The 17037-nt window shown below is 44.0% G+C and overlaps 1 protein-coding gene across 1 annotated transcript in view; it reads right to left on the bottom strand.

Annotated features, from left to right (window-relative positions):
- The window catches only part of BRI3 (brain protein I3), a 103816-nt gene extending 91505 nt beyond the window's left edge, over positions 1-12311 (bottom strand). Inside the window, exons 1-2 of the mRNA XM_078665167.1 lie at positions 12177-12311; positions 11825-12048 (exon numbers count right to left, since the gene is read on the bottom strand). Of these exons, the coding sequence (XP_078521293.1) occupies positions 11825-11993 (169 nt within the window). The 5' untranslated portion in view covers positions 11994-12048; positions 12177-12311. The remainder of the gene's footprint in view (positions 1-11824; positions 12049-12176) is intronic.
- Positions 12312-17037: the final 4726 nt, after the last annotated feature.

Below are 17037 nucleotides of genomic sequence, written 5' to 3'. Positions count from 1 at the left end.
TTATAGACCATATATAGTTAGGAATTAGCATTTACAAAACCTTGAAAATTCACTGAAAAAACCATAGGTTATAGACCATATATAGTTAGGAATTAGCATTTAAAAAACCTTATTTTACTCACACAAAACCATTGAAATTCCATATATAGTTAGTTGCACTAACTATATATCGCGCACCCGCAATCCACTGCTGATGATGTCACATATTACATCATTCATGACATGGTCAGTGACATCACTGATGACATCACTGATGACGTCTCATTTGACATCATTCTTGTGCTAATACGATAAACCTCTTCAGACTCTAATATAACCTTAGATACACTCAGTGTATACAGACACTCACACACTGCCACTCATCCATGGAGTTACTCACACACCCAGTCAGTCATGCAAAGAAACAATCTCACCTCCATTTCTTCAACTATACAGTTATACACACCTTACTTATTGAAACATATACTAACACATATTTACTCTCTTATACAATCCCTGATACAAGTTCACAATGATCGATACAACCACTCACTCATTCAGTGGCTCTCATGCACAGTTATTTATATATGCCAACTCTCACATGTACTGTGTTTTACATATGTACTTACTATGACATGTAGCATTGAGATATCCATTCACTCATCAATACACTCATGCACACAGTCAACTGCCCATGTAGCGGTTTCCACATGCACTCTTGAACTCATACACCTAGTGAATAAACTGCTCACACATCTATGCACAGAGTCACACACCTTCCAGCCACCCCCACACAAACTCAATCTCCCATAGAAATACTTGGGCAACCTGGTGGGGGGGGGGGGGGGGGGGGTAGTTGGTTTTCAGGGTTTCTTTTGCTTCTGCGTTCGTTTTCTGTAGAAGGTTGATGGGGCAGCTGTTTACGTCCTGGCACCAGCGGGGGGAGGGCATATCGGCAGGTTTAGTTGTTGCTAGTATATTGCTCGTGGGTGGGGGTGAAGGGGGAAGGTTTTGGGGGGAGTTGATGTCATCGCATGTGTGACACGTTGGGCGCAGGATTGGAAGGACGCGGAGTCTGCTGTGTGGAGGGGTGGTGGTATGCATAAAAGGACAATGGGATACAACTTGGTCAGCTGGAATGTGAGGGGGCTTGGTACCTGCACGAAAAGATATAGAATACTGTCTTGGCTTCGTAGACATAAGGTTTCGATTGCCTGCTTGCAAGGGACTCATCTCACTGAGGGGGCGCAGAAATTGGCTAAAAAAAGGCGGGGCCAGGTGTTCCATTCTTCTTATTCCTCATATGCTAGAGGGGTCCTGATCTGGGTGGCGCCTGGGGTTCCTTTTGCGTTGCAGTATGTGGAGGCGGATATTCAGGGTAGGTATTTGCTCCTCAGGGGTAGGCTGGATGGTATGGAGGTCGTCCTTCTGAACTCGTATGCCCCGAATCTAGATGACACAGGCTTTTTCTTAACGCTGCAGGATGTACTGGTAGATGACCTAGTAGCGCCACTTTTCTGGCTGGGTGACTAATTGTGTTTTGGACCTGGTCTTAGATAGGTCCCTGCCGAGAGAGGGCACGAAACCCCGAATGACGGGACAGCTACGAGCGGTTATGGAAAACATAGGGGCTGTCGATATTTGGCGACAGGCCAACCCGGCGTTGCAGATTTATACCGGTTTATACCAGCTGCCTGGATAGGGTGCTGGTTGCTAATGCGGTGAGCAGCATGTCCGTGGTGGTGACACATCAGGCGCGCTATTTGTCCGACCACTCCCCGGTAACCTGCTTGGTAAATTGGGGGGGCTCAGGTTTCCCGTCCACGTACTTGGAGGTTCCCCGCGGACGTCCTCAGTGACTCCATGGGCAAGGCACATGTTGAGAAGGCCCGGACAGACTATGTAGATCTCAATTGGGAGGTGGGGGACCTATCGCTGGCCACTAAATGGGAGGCCTTGAAGGCCGTGGTGAGGGGCGCCTGTATGGGATTGACGTATGGAGTACGTAAACAGCTTATCAGGGACTTGCAGTCGGCAGAGGAGGAGCTATTGCGTGCCCAGTCTGTCGGGTTCCCTGACGACCTCCGGCGTGAGGACGAGCGGGAGGCCCAAGCGAAGGTACAAGACATACTGGACCGACTGGACAAGTACACCCTCGGCCAATACCGGCAGAGACTTCACAGGGAGGGAGACAAATCGGGGCATCTGCTGGCCTGGATCCTCCATAGGGAGCACACCCCGGAACGTATATTGGCTCTGAGGGCCGCCCTTGGCGTGGTGGTCCACTCGGAGAAAGGTCTTGGAGACCTTTGGGTCCCATCTTCGGCGGGTGTATGCCGCGGACCCGGCCATCTCCGAGGCCTCTTATTCCCCTATTGATCCTTCCTTCTCTCCACGCCCGTTCTGAAGGAATTGGATGCGGCGCTAACAGTAGCAGAGGTGCGAGCAGCTCTTGCCCGCCTGCCACGGGCAAAGACACCGGGCAATGATGGATACCCGCCGGAGTTTCACCAGGAGTTCGGGGACGTGGTGTCGCCTCTTCTAGTCCAGGTTTACGCTGAGGCCTTCGAGACTGGGGCGCTCCCGCCGAGCATGTCCAGTGGGGACATATGTATGATTCTGAAACCAGGGGGGGGTGGGGGGAAACAAGCTTCACCCTTCTGCGTACCGCCCTATCACCATGATAAATACTGAAAATCTTGACTAAGTTGTTGGCCACCGGCTTGGCCCCTCATATGTCGCATTTGGTTCATCCAGACCAATGCGGTTTTATTCCCGGACGTAACACCGCCATGAATTTGAGGCGTTTGAATCATGTCATGCACGAGGCCCGGGGGTCGGAGGAGCAGATGGAGCTTGTATCAGTCGACCTGGCTAAGGTGTTCGATACCGTGGATTGGGCTTACCTGCAGGAGGTTCTCCTGGTAATGGGCCTGGGCCCGAACTTTTGTCGTTGGGTCCGTATATTATATGCTTCCCCCAGTGCATGGGTGCGGCTGGGGACGGCGCTCTCGGAGGAATGGTGTTTGGGGCGCGGTACGCGACAGGGGTGTCTCCTCTCGCCACTTCTCTTCGCTCTAGCGGTAGAGCCTCTCGCTGTCTGAATTCGTCTGGAGATGTCGCAGTGGGGCATACGGGTGGGAGATACGTATCACGTCGTCTCCCTGTATGCAGATGATGCCTTATTTTATCTGAGGGCCCCGAGGGAGGCACTCCCTCTGTTGCTCGAACAATTGGACAGGTTTGGAGATGCGTCGGGGCTGTGTCTCAACAGACGTAAGTCTTTGGTGTACCCACTGTCGGGATTTGACTCGGTCCCGGAGTCCGACTTGCCGGACCTCTGGCTCCGTTGGGAAACCGATTCTTTTCGCTACCTAGGAATTCAGGTGGCACCCACAGAGGCGAGATCCCTGGCCTGCAATATTGATAGGGTGCTTCAGTCCCTCCAGCGCTCTGTCTCCTTCTGGAACACCCTCCCGCTATCTCTTATGGGCCGTTTGGCAGTAGCTAAAATGGTGATGTTGCCTAGGACTCTGTATGTTTTACAGAACAGTTGCTGCAGGGAAGGTTTGTCTCGTGAATTGTTGTCACCATGCAACAGTTAATGTTGTTGCAGTAAGGATATTGTGCTGCATAACTAAATACTTATAAGGTCCCAAAGGCAAGACCTACAGACATATCTTGTAACAACAGAAGTAAAATGGCCAGTCCTCATGGGAAGTTACAAATAAAGACAAGGCTGTGCTTTGGAGGGATTAACAAGCCTATTAATGATTCAGAAGCCGGTATTTACCAAGGACAATGACAAGTAAATTACAGATATGGGCATAGAGTGGGCGGGACTTCAAGTCCACACTACAGTACAGCATGCCTGTCAGAGCAGCACATGCACTGCGGAGGCTCAACCTAAAAAATGGCTACCTGGAGACTAGGAAGGCTGGGAGGTCGTGAGCCACAACAGAACTGTTTGATTTAAAAAAAACTGACAGAAGGGATTAGATTTAAGGACTTTGATAAGAAAAGAAAAACGGATTGCAGATGAGTTTGACAACAGATAGTAAAGCTATTAGCAAGGTCAACAAGCATTGGCACTGCCAGCTGGTCTGGCTTCTAGCCATACCTAAAAATCCATGTACGTTAATAACTACTCTTCTCCGATTTGTACTGCTGCCAGAGAGAAGTGCCATAAATTATCTAGTTATAGAAGAATCTTCATTAGCATTGCAATGGCATGTGCGTGCCCCTAAAAGGTCAGGCTCAGGCAGCAGGATGAATAAAGAAAATGAACACAGCTATCTGTAGGGCAAGCACTTTTTTGTGGAGATGCACAAGTTCTTCACAACTAAAGCATGTACTCCTGGCTCCCAACGTGTGGGTGGAACCAAAGCCATCCCTCTCCTGGTGACACACAAGTGTCCTGACAACAGCTGTGCTGTCAAGCTCAGCCATAAAAACTAAGGAAATAAACAATTGGTAGGAAATCACTTAATTAGAAAAGTACCTGGAAGTAAACCGGAATCCATGAGGCTTTGATATTTTTGCTAATGCAGAGCAACCATGATGAGTAGTGCAGATAAGTTGCAATAATTGAGTGATGACAACATGGTGTGCTCTAGATTCAAAAATGAAGCGCACGTGAAAAATAATTATCTGGAAAAAAGGAATAAATAGTACGGAAAACAAAACAAAATGGTGAAAAGTTTAAAAAAACATGAGGAAATGGTTAAAGTAAGAAAATGGAGAATAAAAATGATGATAATAGGCAGGTATATACGTTGGCCAAATGGTTTGAGGCACGGTGCGAAAGAGGGGCTTCACAGCCCAAACAAGGATAGTGAGAGCACGGATAGCTCTGAAATTAAATCGTGTGAGGAAGGCATGTATGCCACAAAAATCATAAAAGCACTTCGGTTTATTTTTTCAGACAAAATTAACCTACTAAAACTGGATCAGAATCCAACCAGATGAAGAGAACAGGTCACACAAAAGGAACAAACCAAGGAGAGAAACAAGAAAAGGAGGAAAGATGCAGGCAGAGGCAACCTAATGGAAACGTGGTATGGGAAGCCGATGAACTGGAAAAAGGATTAGAAATGCCAATCAACAATTTGTCACAAAGGAACCCCTTTGGAGATGCCCAGATATACATTATGATTTAGTTGAAACTGAAATTGACAAGTGTAAGCAGTGCTTGATTTGAGCCAGCGGGGGGCACCAGCACTTATTTTTGGGTACCGGCACTTACTTCCCGCCATCAGGCATTTCCCGAGACCAACAGAGGGAAAAAGGAATAAAACGAAAAGACGGAGGAAAGGAAATACATTAAATCCATCACCAAGGGAGAAACCAGAAACTTGTAAGAATGAGACAACGGGGCAGGGTGTGCCTGGCAACGAATTAAAGAGGCCTGAGGTAGACTCATGAATGCACACCCATGTTATTTGTGCTCTGACATTTCATAGCGCCAGCCGTGTTTGTCTGAGCATCGCTTTGGACACCGGCATTTATTTTTTGCTAATAAATCAACAAGTAGAAGTTTATCTTAAAACTAAAGTTAATAAAATATCATGCAGTAAAAGAAACATTCAATAACAAGGAGGGTACTGGAAGTAAAACAAGAAATGAAACAGACCCAACTCTAGAGTATCAAAAACAACAAGCGACGGGGAAGGCGAATGGCTGAACCTGCATTTGAGGCAGGAGGAAGAGAGGAGGTTTAGCGACCGACTACTGGTGGAAAGAACAGGGAGCGTCACGCGAGTGGTGCGCGCGGCGTCTGCAGCGTCCCGCGACTGGTGCGCATGTGGCGGCAAAAAGTGAAAGTAGCTGCAGCGTTGCATACTGGGTAGAGCTCTTTTTCAAAGCACATACTCGTGCTTGTGGCGCGCCGCTGCGCACTCCAGCAAGCTGTATGCCGCCACAAGCACGAGTAAGTGCTTTGAAAAACAGCTGCACGACGGCTACAGGTCTCCTATGCAGCGCATGCGTGCTACGTAGGCGAGACCTAAAAAGTTTAAAAGCAGTGGTACAACAATTTTGGATGCTCAACATGTCTTTCCTAATTTGGAGGAGATCCCAGGAGCAATTTAAAGTCAGAAATGATCTTTGGAAATAGATCTATTTTATGAAACTTGTACTGGGTGGAAACTCACTGACACTGGCAAACACCCGATCTTTCCCTACAACTATGAAACATTCCAAATGCCCCATTAGAAGTAGATTCATATTGAAATCTTATATCTGGGTTAGATATAGGAGCATTGTCCAGTTAAAGTGTCTTACAACCCTAGAGTGACTACTGCAATAGTGTAAACATACATACTAAAGGAAATTAATCTTCAATTGCACACTTGCCCAATTAAAATAGCAAAAAACTCTAAAGTGACCTGTGCAACAAATGATAAAACAATGAAGCATGAGTCCGGATTCAATCACGTTTTATACAATTAACAATTCATAGTAGAGATTATATCCGATGGTCTGTCCCTCCACGGGCGATCTGTGGATTAGAGACAAAGGACGGTCAATGCCCTAGGCCTAAATTCGAGCCAGATCTATAACCCATGCCTACTTCATGAATCACAATAATGCAAATAGAGCTGGATTTAGATGCATCTGTTATTAATAAGCATAATGCCACCAGGCACCGGATAGGTTTTTGGTCAACACAAAAACATGATGTATTGGAGTTGAAGGGATCAAACTTGGAAGGTTGACGTCAAAGATCTACTTTGTATGTAACCATCGGAAAAAAAAAAAAAAAAAAAAAAAAAGACCCCAAAAACAAAAACACACATCATCCATACAGTTTTATTGCCTGTGTGGTTGAAAATATTTGAGGTAACTAAACTCATAGTAGGATGTAAAACTAGAGGAAGATTAGGAGTCTTGATATCGTCCTACTGTAATTGTTGCTTGGTCAACAATAAGTGGAAGCCAAGAATTCACTTTGTTACTGATGTATCGCCTCGACACTCTCAAAGGCTAATCATCGTCAATGATGTAAAGAGTAAAATAATGTGAATAGGACGATGGTCCTTGGAACTGTCAAGCATGCGTCTTCTATAAAATGAGGTATCCTTGAACATTGGAAGGACACGTTTCAAACCAAATTTTGAGTATGCTTCTAAAATAAGCAGGCGCCCTTATTACGTGTAGCAATTTAAAATACTATAGGCTCCTTTTCTGTAACGTGCATCGATACTTTGAGGTATAGATGGGTATTCTGTTGGTATGGTAGTCTATAATCAATTTAGAATTACTACTTTTTTTAATGTCCTGATGCATGGTCTTGGGTGTGCCATACCCAGCTCAATGTGTCTTATGTGGCCGCCCTGCCTAACTATAATGATTTAGCACGTCGCCAAGGAGTTCCATGGCCATATAGATGAATGAGGCCAAAGGCACATTTCCTTTCTAAGGTTATGGAACTTCAAGGTGACTCGCAATATAGTTATATCAGGCAGGGGTACTTTATTCTTTATAATGCATGGTCACATCACCTTTCCCACAAACCACTTAAAACCTCGGTGGGTAGCTCTTTCATACGAAAGAGCAGGTTTGCAAACATGAATTTAAATAGAATCTCTAGTGTAAAAATGTATCAAAAAAGCTGTTAGAAATGTATTGCAAGAAGATATTTGAAAAAGCTCAATACACATCAGTTAAAAAAAAAAAAAGAAACAGTGTTTCAGCTGAGAATGTGTAGAAACAAGCAGAAAGAGTCTCACTCTTCTACAATAACCTACGGATTGCAAAATTTAAACATGTTACCCAAAAAAATTCCTTTGTCAATATACAGCTAGAAAAAAAAAAAAAGAGCAGAAGAAAGAAACGCAATGCTTCCTTTTCGTTCTTTAAACTGCTGCTTTACTTATGCTCTGACTTGACCTGCCTTTCCCCTCGGCTGCTGGCAGCAGCACTGTGATGCCAGAACTCAACTGCAATAAGTTATTACAGTTGAGTTTCGACGTCATTTATTGATAATCAGCGGCTGGGTGCGTTACAAGTTGATGATTACAGAATCCCATATATTATATACTTTCTTACAAGAATATGACTTCGCAATGTGGTATACCAAAACAGCATAGGCAACAAGCTAAACATGAAAAGCTTGTAGCCTGGTTTTATGCTAGCATTGTCGCTGTGATTCTGTAGAGATTATTTCTTGTACAGCAGCATCTTGCATACTGAATATATATTTTGTTTTTCTGGTCTTGTTCCATTCACATACATGCTCTGAGACAAAGGTTTCAGCTGCACGAGCACATTACAGATGACAAATAAATAAAACTTGACTAACTAGTGTCATCTCTTTGATCAACCTTTTTTGCATACACAATTTACAGTCTAGGCTTTAGTTGTGGCCTGGGACATGTTACTGTGATCCAACAATCGGAAATAGATCGTTTCATCTATAAAAAGGGTCACATTAGATTAAATATATATGTTAATACACATACATAGCGAACACGAGATATTCATGAATAAACAACAATTCTCTGTTAAGGGATAAATATCACTCTCCGTCCTCCCAACCACCTCAAAAAATATACTCTCTCCATTGAATCAACGATCGTTTAGATTACGAGCTACTCATTAAAAATTGCCAGGAGAAAAAAAAAATGTGTTATTTTCAAACTATTTAGAAAAAGTATATTTGCTCTGAGTGGATTTTCTCCTAAACACAGCACCAGAACCTAGTAATTTTAACATAACAGGCATTTTTGTAGAGTGCATTAACCAGTAAGGTGTCTCTTAGAGCTACTCGTACTTAACAGGTATTTCCTGTTACTCAACCCAATGGTACTCATTTTAAGAGTCTCAGAAGTGCAGAATTAAACCAAGATTCAAACATGTGACCATGGGTCTACACACAGTTCACTGCAGACTGCTTAAGTAAACTTAACCTCTTTAATTCCGACTGGATATGTTTTACCTAATTCTCAAATAGTCAATGTTTACAAATGCCCACAAAATGCAGCAGCCCTTGGGAACAGAATGTGAGGATTAGATTTTTAAAACACCAATTCCTGCTCAAACACACCAATTTCATGCCCAAATAGGAGACACTGCCAAGAGTAATAAGCTGATTACAGTAAACTCTGCCGATCACAATTAACAGATTCCTTGGATTCATGTTATCCTCATTGTCTTGAGTTTCATCGTCATGGGTCTATCATTATCGCACACAATCCGGGCCTGCAAGGTCCGCCATCTCATACAGAGTTCTGGCTCACCTACCTGCTATAGAAGAAAAGATAAGGTGGCCTTGTCCTTCACCAGCAAACCTATTGTTGAATCAGTTGTGAAATGAAGTCTCAAAACTTCCTAATTGAGTTATGGCTTGATAAATTCAAAGTCAGATGTACCCAGAAAGGGCACTGCTCAGGATACCCGCAACATCGCCTCGTTTTCTCTTCAAGGAACAGTAGGAAAGTTACTTTGTGATTTTGCACCCGTTGTATTTTCTACATAGTTACAGCTTTACCGCGCTTGCCACATAATCAACCATTTGCAGATTCTTATTTTTTTTTAGGTCTAATGGATAAAAAGTTACTCAAAAATCACCACACATGGTGCTGTACAGTTGCAGACCATTCACAAAGGTTCACCAGTCACCATCCCGAAAGAAACCTCTGTTCAGTCGACCTCTCAATAGCCACCATCCCACGATTCTACAGGAACACAGCGGGTGGAAAGTCCCTATCCTACTTCGCAGCCAAGACCTGGAACGTCCTCCACCTCTGGCAAAGCCTGACTTTGCACCAATTCAGAAAAGACCTCAAGCCCTGGCTCTTCAGATGACCCCCAACTGAGCTGCTCCAACCACCCCCTCTGGAACCCCCCCCTGCAGCACCTTGAGACCCTAATGGCCAAATAGTGCGCTTTTCAAACCCCTGATTGAAGGGTTGATCAATCACCTATTGTTGCTATTAGGTGTTAAATTGGCAGATATTAGGCATATATTTTACTACCTCAAATAAATGAGAGGGGCCCTATCAACACCAAAGGGGTAGGGTACCAAATAGACCTTAGTCAAGAAAGTAAATCCTGTTTAGGAAACTCAATCATACACCTCAACACATATTCACCCCTTTGGAAGGTGTCGGTTGAATAATAGGACCCACCAAAACGTGTTGATACTCACAGAAAAAGGCACAGTCTAGACTGTGGGGTTCTTTTCTTTGAATTATTGAACTATTTGAACAATAATTAACTGTATTAAAAGATCCATTTCAGATGTTTGCGCCTTTATGATTAGAAATATTTTTCTTGCAGATTCTCCCAATGTGCACTGATTTGCTTGTGGATGTACAATTGTGGTTTGTACATTATTTTTTAAACTATGTGTAATGTGCAACAGTTTTTTGAAGTTTTTTTAATAGGCTTTTTAACACATTGTCTTTTTCTAAATATTAAATGGGAAATATTTTCTATGAACGATCATTTGTTTGGTAAAGACTATAATAAAAATGTCGATTTTAATTTTGTTGACACATGGCCCCTTGATGGTAAAGGATTGGTAGGATTTTATGTCTTGGTGATAATCCAACGGGTTGAATATATGTGTTGAGGTGTATGATTGAGTTTCCTAAACGGGATTTACTTTATTGACTAATATCTTTTATTACTTCAGTAATAGATATTAAAATTATAAAATATTACTGCCACAGACTGAGCCATATTATTTGACTTTACTTGCAGCATAAAAAAAAAATCGTCGTTTGCTACATAGTGCCATATGCCCGGATAGGACAGTTTATTGTGGATTTTCTGACAACAAGCATTTCTGAATGTCTTGAAAACAAACTCTTAACTGGACTTGCACTGCTTTCAGACCTCTCCTTGTGCCGGGGCGCCCATAGGGGTATCTGCGGCACTTTACCAAACACTTTATCCTAACATAACTACAGGTTCACGCCTCAAATACAGTAAGGTAAGAGCAACACTAGTGACTTAGGAATCAAATACTGAAAAGAGGCAGGTTCAACTCTTAGACCAACTCATCCATCTGTCCTGGGAAATGGCAACAAAGACAGAAGAAGGGCAAACACTACATGCCAACCACACACACACACAACACAACAAGACAAACAGAACCGTGTGCCAGTACTGCGTCTCTTATGCACGTAATCACACTCCATGGCTGCAGACAACAAGGTAGTAGATAAGGAACAGTGTTTCCCACCGAGTGGAAACGAGGTTGTTACTACCTGGGACAAGAAAAAAGGGCGTTCCCTGTTGGAAGATAACGAGAGGTAAATCAAAATTTTGTAAATCGTAAAGTAGAGTTAAAGATGGAGCGGGGGGTGGGTAAAATTAAGTGAAGTGTTTTTCTTGCGGGTGGAAGTGTTATAAGTAGTGCAGATGAGGGAGACAGAATAATGGAAAGAAAGGAGCGCTGCTGACAGAGGCTTATGAGCAGAGATCTGGGGCTTCCATGCCGGAATAGGGGTAACAGGTCAGCAAGGATCTAGTGAACGAGGCAGGGGTCCCTCGCAGGTTGTCCGGATTGATGTGATTTTAGAGTTTCTGTTTGTATCTCTTCCTTGGGCGACTTTCAACTTGTACTAGTGCAATTTATCCCTGTTTTTATCTCTTCCTTGAGTGACTTTACACCTTGTATATTTGCAATTTTTTCTGTTTGATTCGCTTATGTAATCCAAAGTCCTTATTTAACGCAACTGGTTCTTCTGTAAAGCGCTCTGACACCTTCGGGTTATGTTCGCGCTATATAAAATCGCATTAAATAAATAAAAAATAAATACATTTCTCTGGGGCAGAGCGGGAGTTCGGTGCTGAGGAAGGGGGTTCCTCCTGGAGAGGCTGCATACAAACCCACCTGAGGCCGCGGGGTAGGGGTACGGAGGCGGCGGCTGGAAGCCCGGCTGGGCGGGCTGGAAGCCCGGCGGCGGCGGGTTAATGGCCCCGTAGGTGTGCTGCGCGTAGCCCTCCTGCCCCGCAGGGCTGTAGGCGGGTGGTCGCTGCTCCAGCAGGGGCTTGTTATCCATGCTCCTCCCGGCAGCTCCGTCCCGCTGCCTCCCCGGGCACTACTACCTGCTGATCCTGCGGGGGGAGGGAGACACAAAGAGGGCGTGAGGCTCAGGGAGGCAACTCACCACATCCACCCAACTGCAACTTTACGGCCCTCTCCCTCCCGCCTGTGCCCCCCAGGAGCTCCCCGCGGACCTCACCTGCTGCTCCCCGCCCGGCTCCACGGCAGCCACAAACTCGCAGCAAACTCCCAGCAGCGGAGGAAGCGGCCGTGCTCTGCTGCTGAGGTAGTCACAAGACTGCAGTCATGTGATGCGCCCCGGCCGAGGCCGGCTGCCAGGCTGGGATCCCCTTCTTAAAGGCGCCGTGCACCCTGCGGAGTGCATGCTGCGTGCGAGGACATCAGGGCTGCGCGTGCAAGCCGCGGAGTGCATGCTGGTCATAGGTCAGTGTGGCCTGCACCCTGCATAGTGCATGCTGCCTGTGCATGCTGGTCTCGGGTCAGTGGTCTGCACCCTGCGCAGTGCATGCTGGCCTCAGGTCAGTGGCCTGCACCTTGCACTGTGCAGGCTGATTGCATATGCGTGACATTTTCATAATTTCAGTGTTATTATGAGTGACATTCTACCACTATGAGTGACAACTTCTCGCGAGCAAAAGTAGAGGAAACACATATATATCAGAAATTACACCCATTTGAGCAACGAGAAGCCCTAAACTATCTTGAAACTGCTTCAAAACGCTTGACTTGAAAGGAAAGGCTAAAACACTGATACAAAACTATTTTCTATCCAGAAGGTATAAAAGTAAATAGATCATCATAAAACCAGTAGCGGCCGGCACAGGTAAGAGCGGTAAGGCGGAGAGCGTAAGGTAAGTGTTTTTGTTGTTTTTTTAATTAAATTTTTCTTCTACCGTTGTATGTTGACTTACCTGTCCCTTACCCTGCCCAACTGCTCTTACCTGTGCCGGCCGCCACTGCATAAAACGTCTCACACCCCCATGCCATTGCACTTTATTGCACCCCAACAGGTGATCACATGCTACAGAGATGGAATGAACAGAGGGTAGATATTCTGTTGCTGGTACAAAAAAATCACCTAAAGCTGGTAAATATATATTTTTTTTTCTGTAAAAACTTCAAAGAACAAATATAAATAGAAAGCACTTTTAAATGTGTTCTAGCACTGATCCATGACTAATACTTAAAGTAAACAAGTACAGAAATGGCATGTTACTAACAAACAAATAATATTTTGTTTTCAGTTCTATTTGGTATCATATCCAGGCATTTGGAGACTCTTGAAACTAGTAAACTTCTCTTGTAAAGGTGTCAACATTCGATAGGGTGCTTGACTAACCTGACTGCTGCCATTCTAGCGCCTGGGAGTGTGTGTCAAAGCTGAACGCTTTGCCAGCAAGCTTTATTTACACACAGCTGCTGTGTGTAAATAAAGCTACGTGAGCCTTGAGGTCTCTGTTGGTCTCTACTGGAGTAGTAGGGTATAATAAAGGATTTCATTGTCCTATATCAGATGTAAAATGTTACTTATTAAAAATAAAACGTATTTGACTTGAGCAGTAGTTTGCGCTGTTCTATTGCATTGAATTCCTGGATTGCTTTCTGGGACCTTCTAAAATTGTGCAGAAATATACATCCTCACGTGTATTTTCAATGCATTTGAAGATGATGTGAAAAGTATTAATTTGCAGTTAAGAGCACAACAAAGCTGAAGCTAAATGCAGGTTGCAATGTGGCACTATTTTTCCAGAGCTGTTCTGGTATTTATAGAAATGTGAGCCCCCATGCAAGCACAGCCATTTTCTTTCTGGCACTGTTTTCTTTGTCTGTTCGCTTACATATAATTATTATGAATTGAAGCACATGTGCACCTTTCACAACAGATTTATATTAAAGGAGCGCCAGTCTGTCAGCTTATCTGCTCTACTGGCAATATTTGTTGTCCTTGTATGACACCTGTGTGTCCCTTTCAGGAGGTGCCTGGCTCCTATGCTTGCCACACGGAAAGGGCTTGGCCTGGTTATTTAAATTTTATTATTTCACTGTTGTATATTTCTTTCCTAGCATTTTCCTGGTTCAGGCTAGCCTGAATCAGGAGTCAGGGTTTGCTGGCCTCTGGTTTGCTCTTGTCTTAATTCCATTGTTTTTAGGTTGTGCTTGGGCAGCGCAAGCGCTGCTCTGCGAGGCATGCTGTATTTGAGTATGCATGTGAAGCTCCGTCCACTCTCCACCCATATTTTTTATTGGCTTGTGTCATCATCCTTTGTAAATGCTGGCTTCTGATTCGTTAATAGGCTTGTTAGCCCATCCTTAGTACCGCCTTGTCTTCATTTGTAACCTCCCATGAGGACTGGCCCTTTTAGTTCTGTTGCTACACGGCATGTCATATTTAGTCTGTAAGCACTATTTTCTTTGACAAGTTTCTCCTACTGCAGGCACAACATGCTTTCCTGCAACATGCGTGCTTTCACTTTCCAAACAGCCCGGGACAATGTCCGCCGCTTCTTTGAAATTAAATAGTTCTCGCATTTACAAGAGGTAATGATCAAAATAGACAAATAAAAGGCATTGTCATTTGCCATGCCAATAGCTTAAACTCTCGCAAATGCGGGACCTATAGCATTGCAAATGCTTATTTTAAATTTGTATCGCTGATTCACACTCAACTATTAGCCACACCCCTGGCCACGCCATATGCCGGGCATGAAATTCAAATACAGAGCGCAACAGCTCATCTGCGCATGTCCAAGGCCGGACTGCGCCCTGCGCCGGGACCCCTGGCCAATTTCTTCTGCAAAAGTACACAAGAAATCTTTTACTTCAGCTCAAGGCGTCAGGTATGCATTTGTCGTGCAGTAATTTTAACCCTTGTGAGGGACAAAGAAATTTTATTTGTAATAATTGCACTTCTCCTGTCAGCTGGCTTGCATAAGCTGCATCCTCTCCGCCCTCATTCTGTGGCGCCGGATTCCTATACCACTAACCTGAACTGTATTTTGATTAATACACACTCAGCTAGGAAGCTTAATTATGATCTCTTGGATCATTCAGATACTCATTCCCCCAATAAAGCTTTTCTTCTTGAAACTTTGGCGGATGAGTCTTCGGATCCACACCTAGCTGCAGCATTGCCAGCAGGGTATGCCATTACTAGATTGGACAAGGTTGGCAAACGCGGCAGAGGCCTAGCGGTTGTATACCGCAATCATCTTGAGATCATATGTGAGCCTTCTAAAATAGCAGATTGTGAAGCCCTTTCTTTTAAATATAAAACTGACCAACATCTCCATGTTTACCGATTTACAGACCCCTGAGCCCTGAAGCAAAAAATTTAGATGAATTAAGCGTTATAGAATAATGTATGCAATTTTAGGATATCATATTGGATGATATACATTTTTATTTGGAGGACTTAAAAAACAAAGATATCAGCACTACCAATTGATAATTTGAGCAACTTTAATTTAAAACATCTGGTGAATACTGCCATTCATATAGCGGGGAACGCCTTAGATGGTATTTATTCAAATTATCCAGACTTACAGCTGGAAGCTGTACTTCCAATCACCTGGTCGGATCATTTGTCAGTTAGTTTTAGTTTAAATATACCAACCATAAAACCTTCAGTGAAGTAAGCTGGGCTGCGCAAAATGGTTTGTCATTGGAAGAGAATCAATAGGACAGAACTGACAAACATTCTAAATGGGACTCAACCATCACTCAGTGTTTGGCCCAACGTAGCCGCAGTGAAATATTCAGATTGGATCAATGCGGCAGTTACCAATTTGGCTCCTCTAAGACAAGCTGAAAATCACAGAAGCAGGCCTAAGCCACCATGGTTTTCTCCCAAGCTTAGGGAACTGAAACATAAACGTTGAAGGCAGGAGAAAGTTTGGAAAAGTAACTATTGCATAGAGGAAAGTAGTAGGTAAAAACAACATAATCAAGACTAGAAGCAAATGATTATTTTGGAGAAAAACAAGTATTTTCCATAAAAAAATTATTTGGCCAAAAACTCCACCAGAGAGCTTTTTAAAACAGTCCAGATGCTTTCTGGCCCATCCACTGTTAATGCCTTGGTTCCTGGTCAAACATTCTGCAATGAGGTTGCAGAAGTTTTCAAAAACATAGTAGAGGCAGTCTATGGGGAATCTGATGCTAGCCGTTCTGCAAGATCTCCGCTTTTAGGGAAGGGCACATCTGGTCATAACAACTTTGAGCTCCACAATTTTCCACTCTTCACTGTGGAACGAGAGTCAGAACTAATCGGATATACTAAATTTGGAACCCCTTCTGACCTGTGCCTGCCAAAAATTATTCACGACGTAGCTGGAACTGCAGCTATCCCTTAACCACCCTACTAAATAGCATTATCAATGCAGGTGTTTTTCCCACGCAATGGAAAAAGCCTTCCATCCTCCCTTTGCTAAAAATAAAACCCTATTTCATTACGAATGAGGAAAATCTCTATCACCCCTTTTCGCGCCTACCTATTCCAGTAAAAAATCCTTGAGAGACATTTTAATATTGCTCTTTCATAAAAATAAGATCCTGGATGGAGCACAATTTGGCTTCAGAAAAAGCAATAGTACCGAGTCGGCTCTGGGAGTGGCTACCGAAAAGATACAACACATCATGGACAATGGAGGGAAGGCTGCGGTGGTCCCTTTGAAACTATCCACAGCCTTTGATATCATGAGCCATTCTGTCCTGATGAAGCGCTTAGTGGCGATTGGGATCGGCGGTTCGACTTGCAATCTTCTCTGCTCACTTCTTACTAACAGAGAGCAATCGGTCACCTTTGGAAAATGTCCCTCCATATCCTTCTCTTTCCCTTGTTGTGTCCCGCAAGGGTCATCTCTGAATCCTACACTCTTCAACATTTATGTGGCTCCCTTAGCCAAGGTCATTCGCTATTTTGGTTTCGGAGAAAAAGGAGGAGCTCTATTTTGGCAAGGACATCTCATTTTGGAATCAATCTAGGTTGCCTCAGACCCTGGGCCTTCTTTCGATGGCACTACCTAAAGTCAGGAATCTTG

The sequence above is a fragment of the Lissotriton helveticus genome, chromosome 10, assembly GCF_964261635.1.
Source record: "Lissotriton helveticus chromosome 10, aLisHel1.1, whole genome shotgun sequence".
Taxonomy (NCBI): Eukaryota; Metazoa; Chordata; class Amphibia; order Caudata; family Salamandridae; genus Lissotriton; species Lissotriton helveticus.
This window is presented reverse-complemented; position numbering and strand designations above follow the sequence as displayed.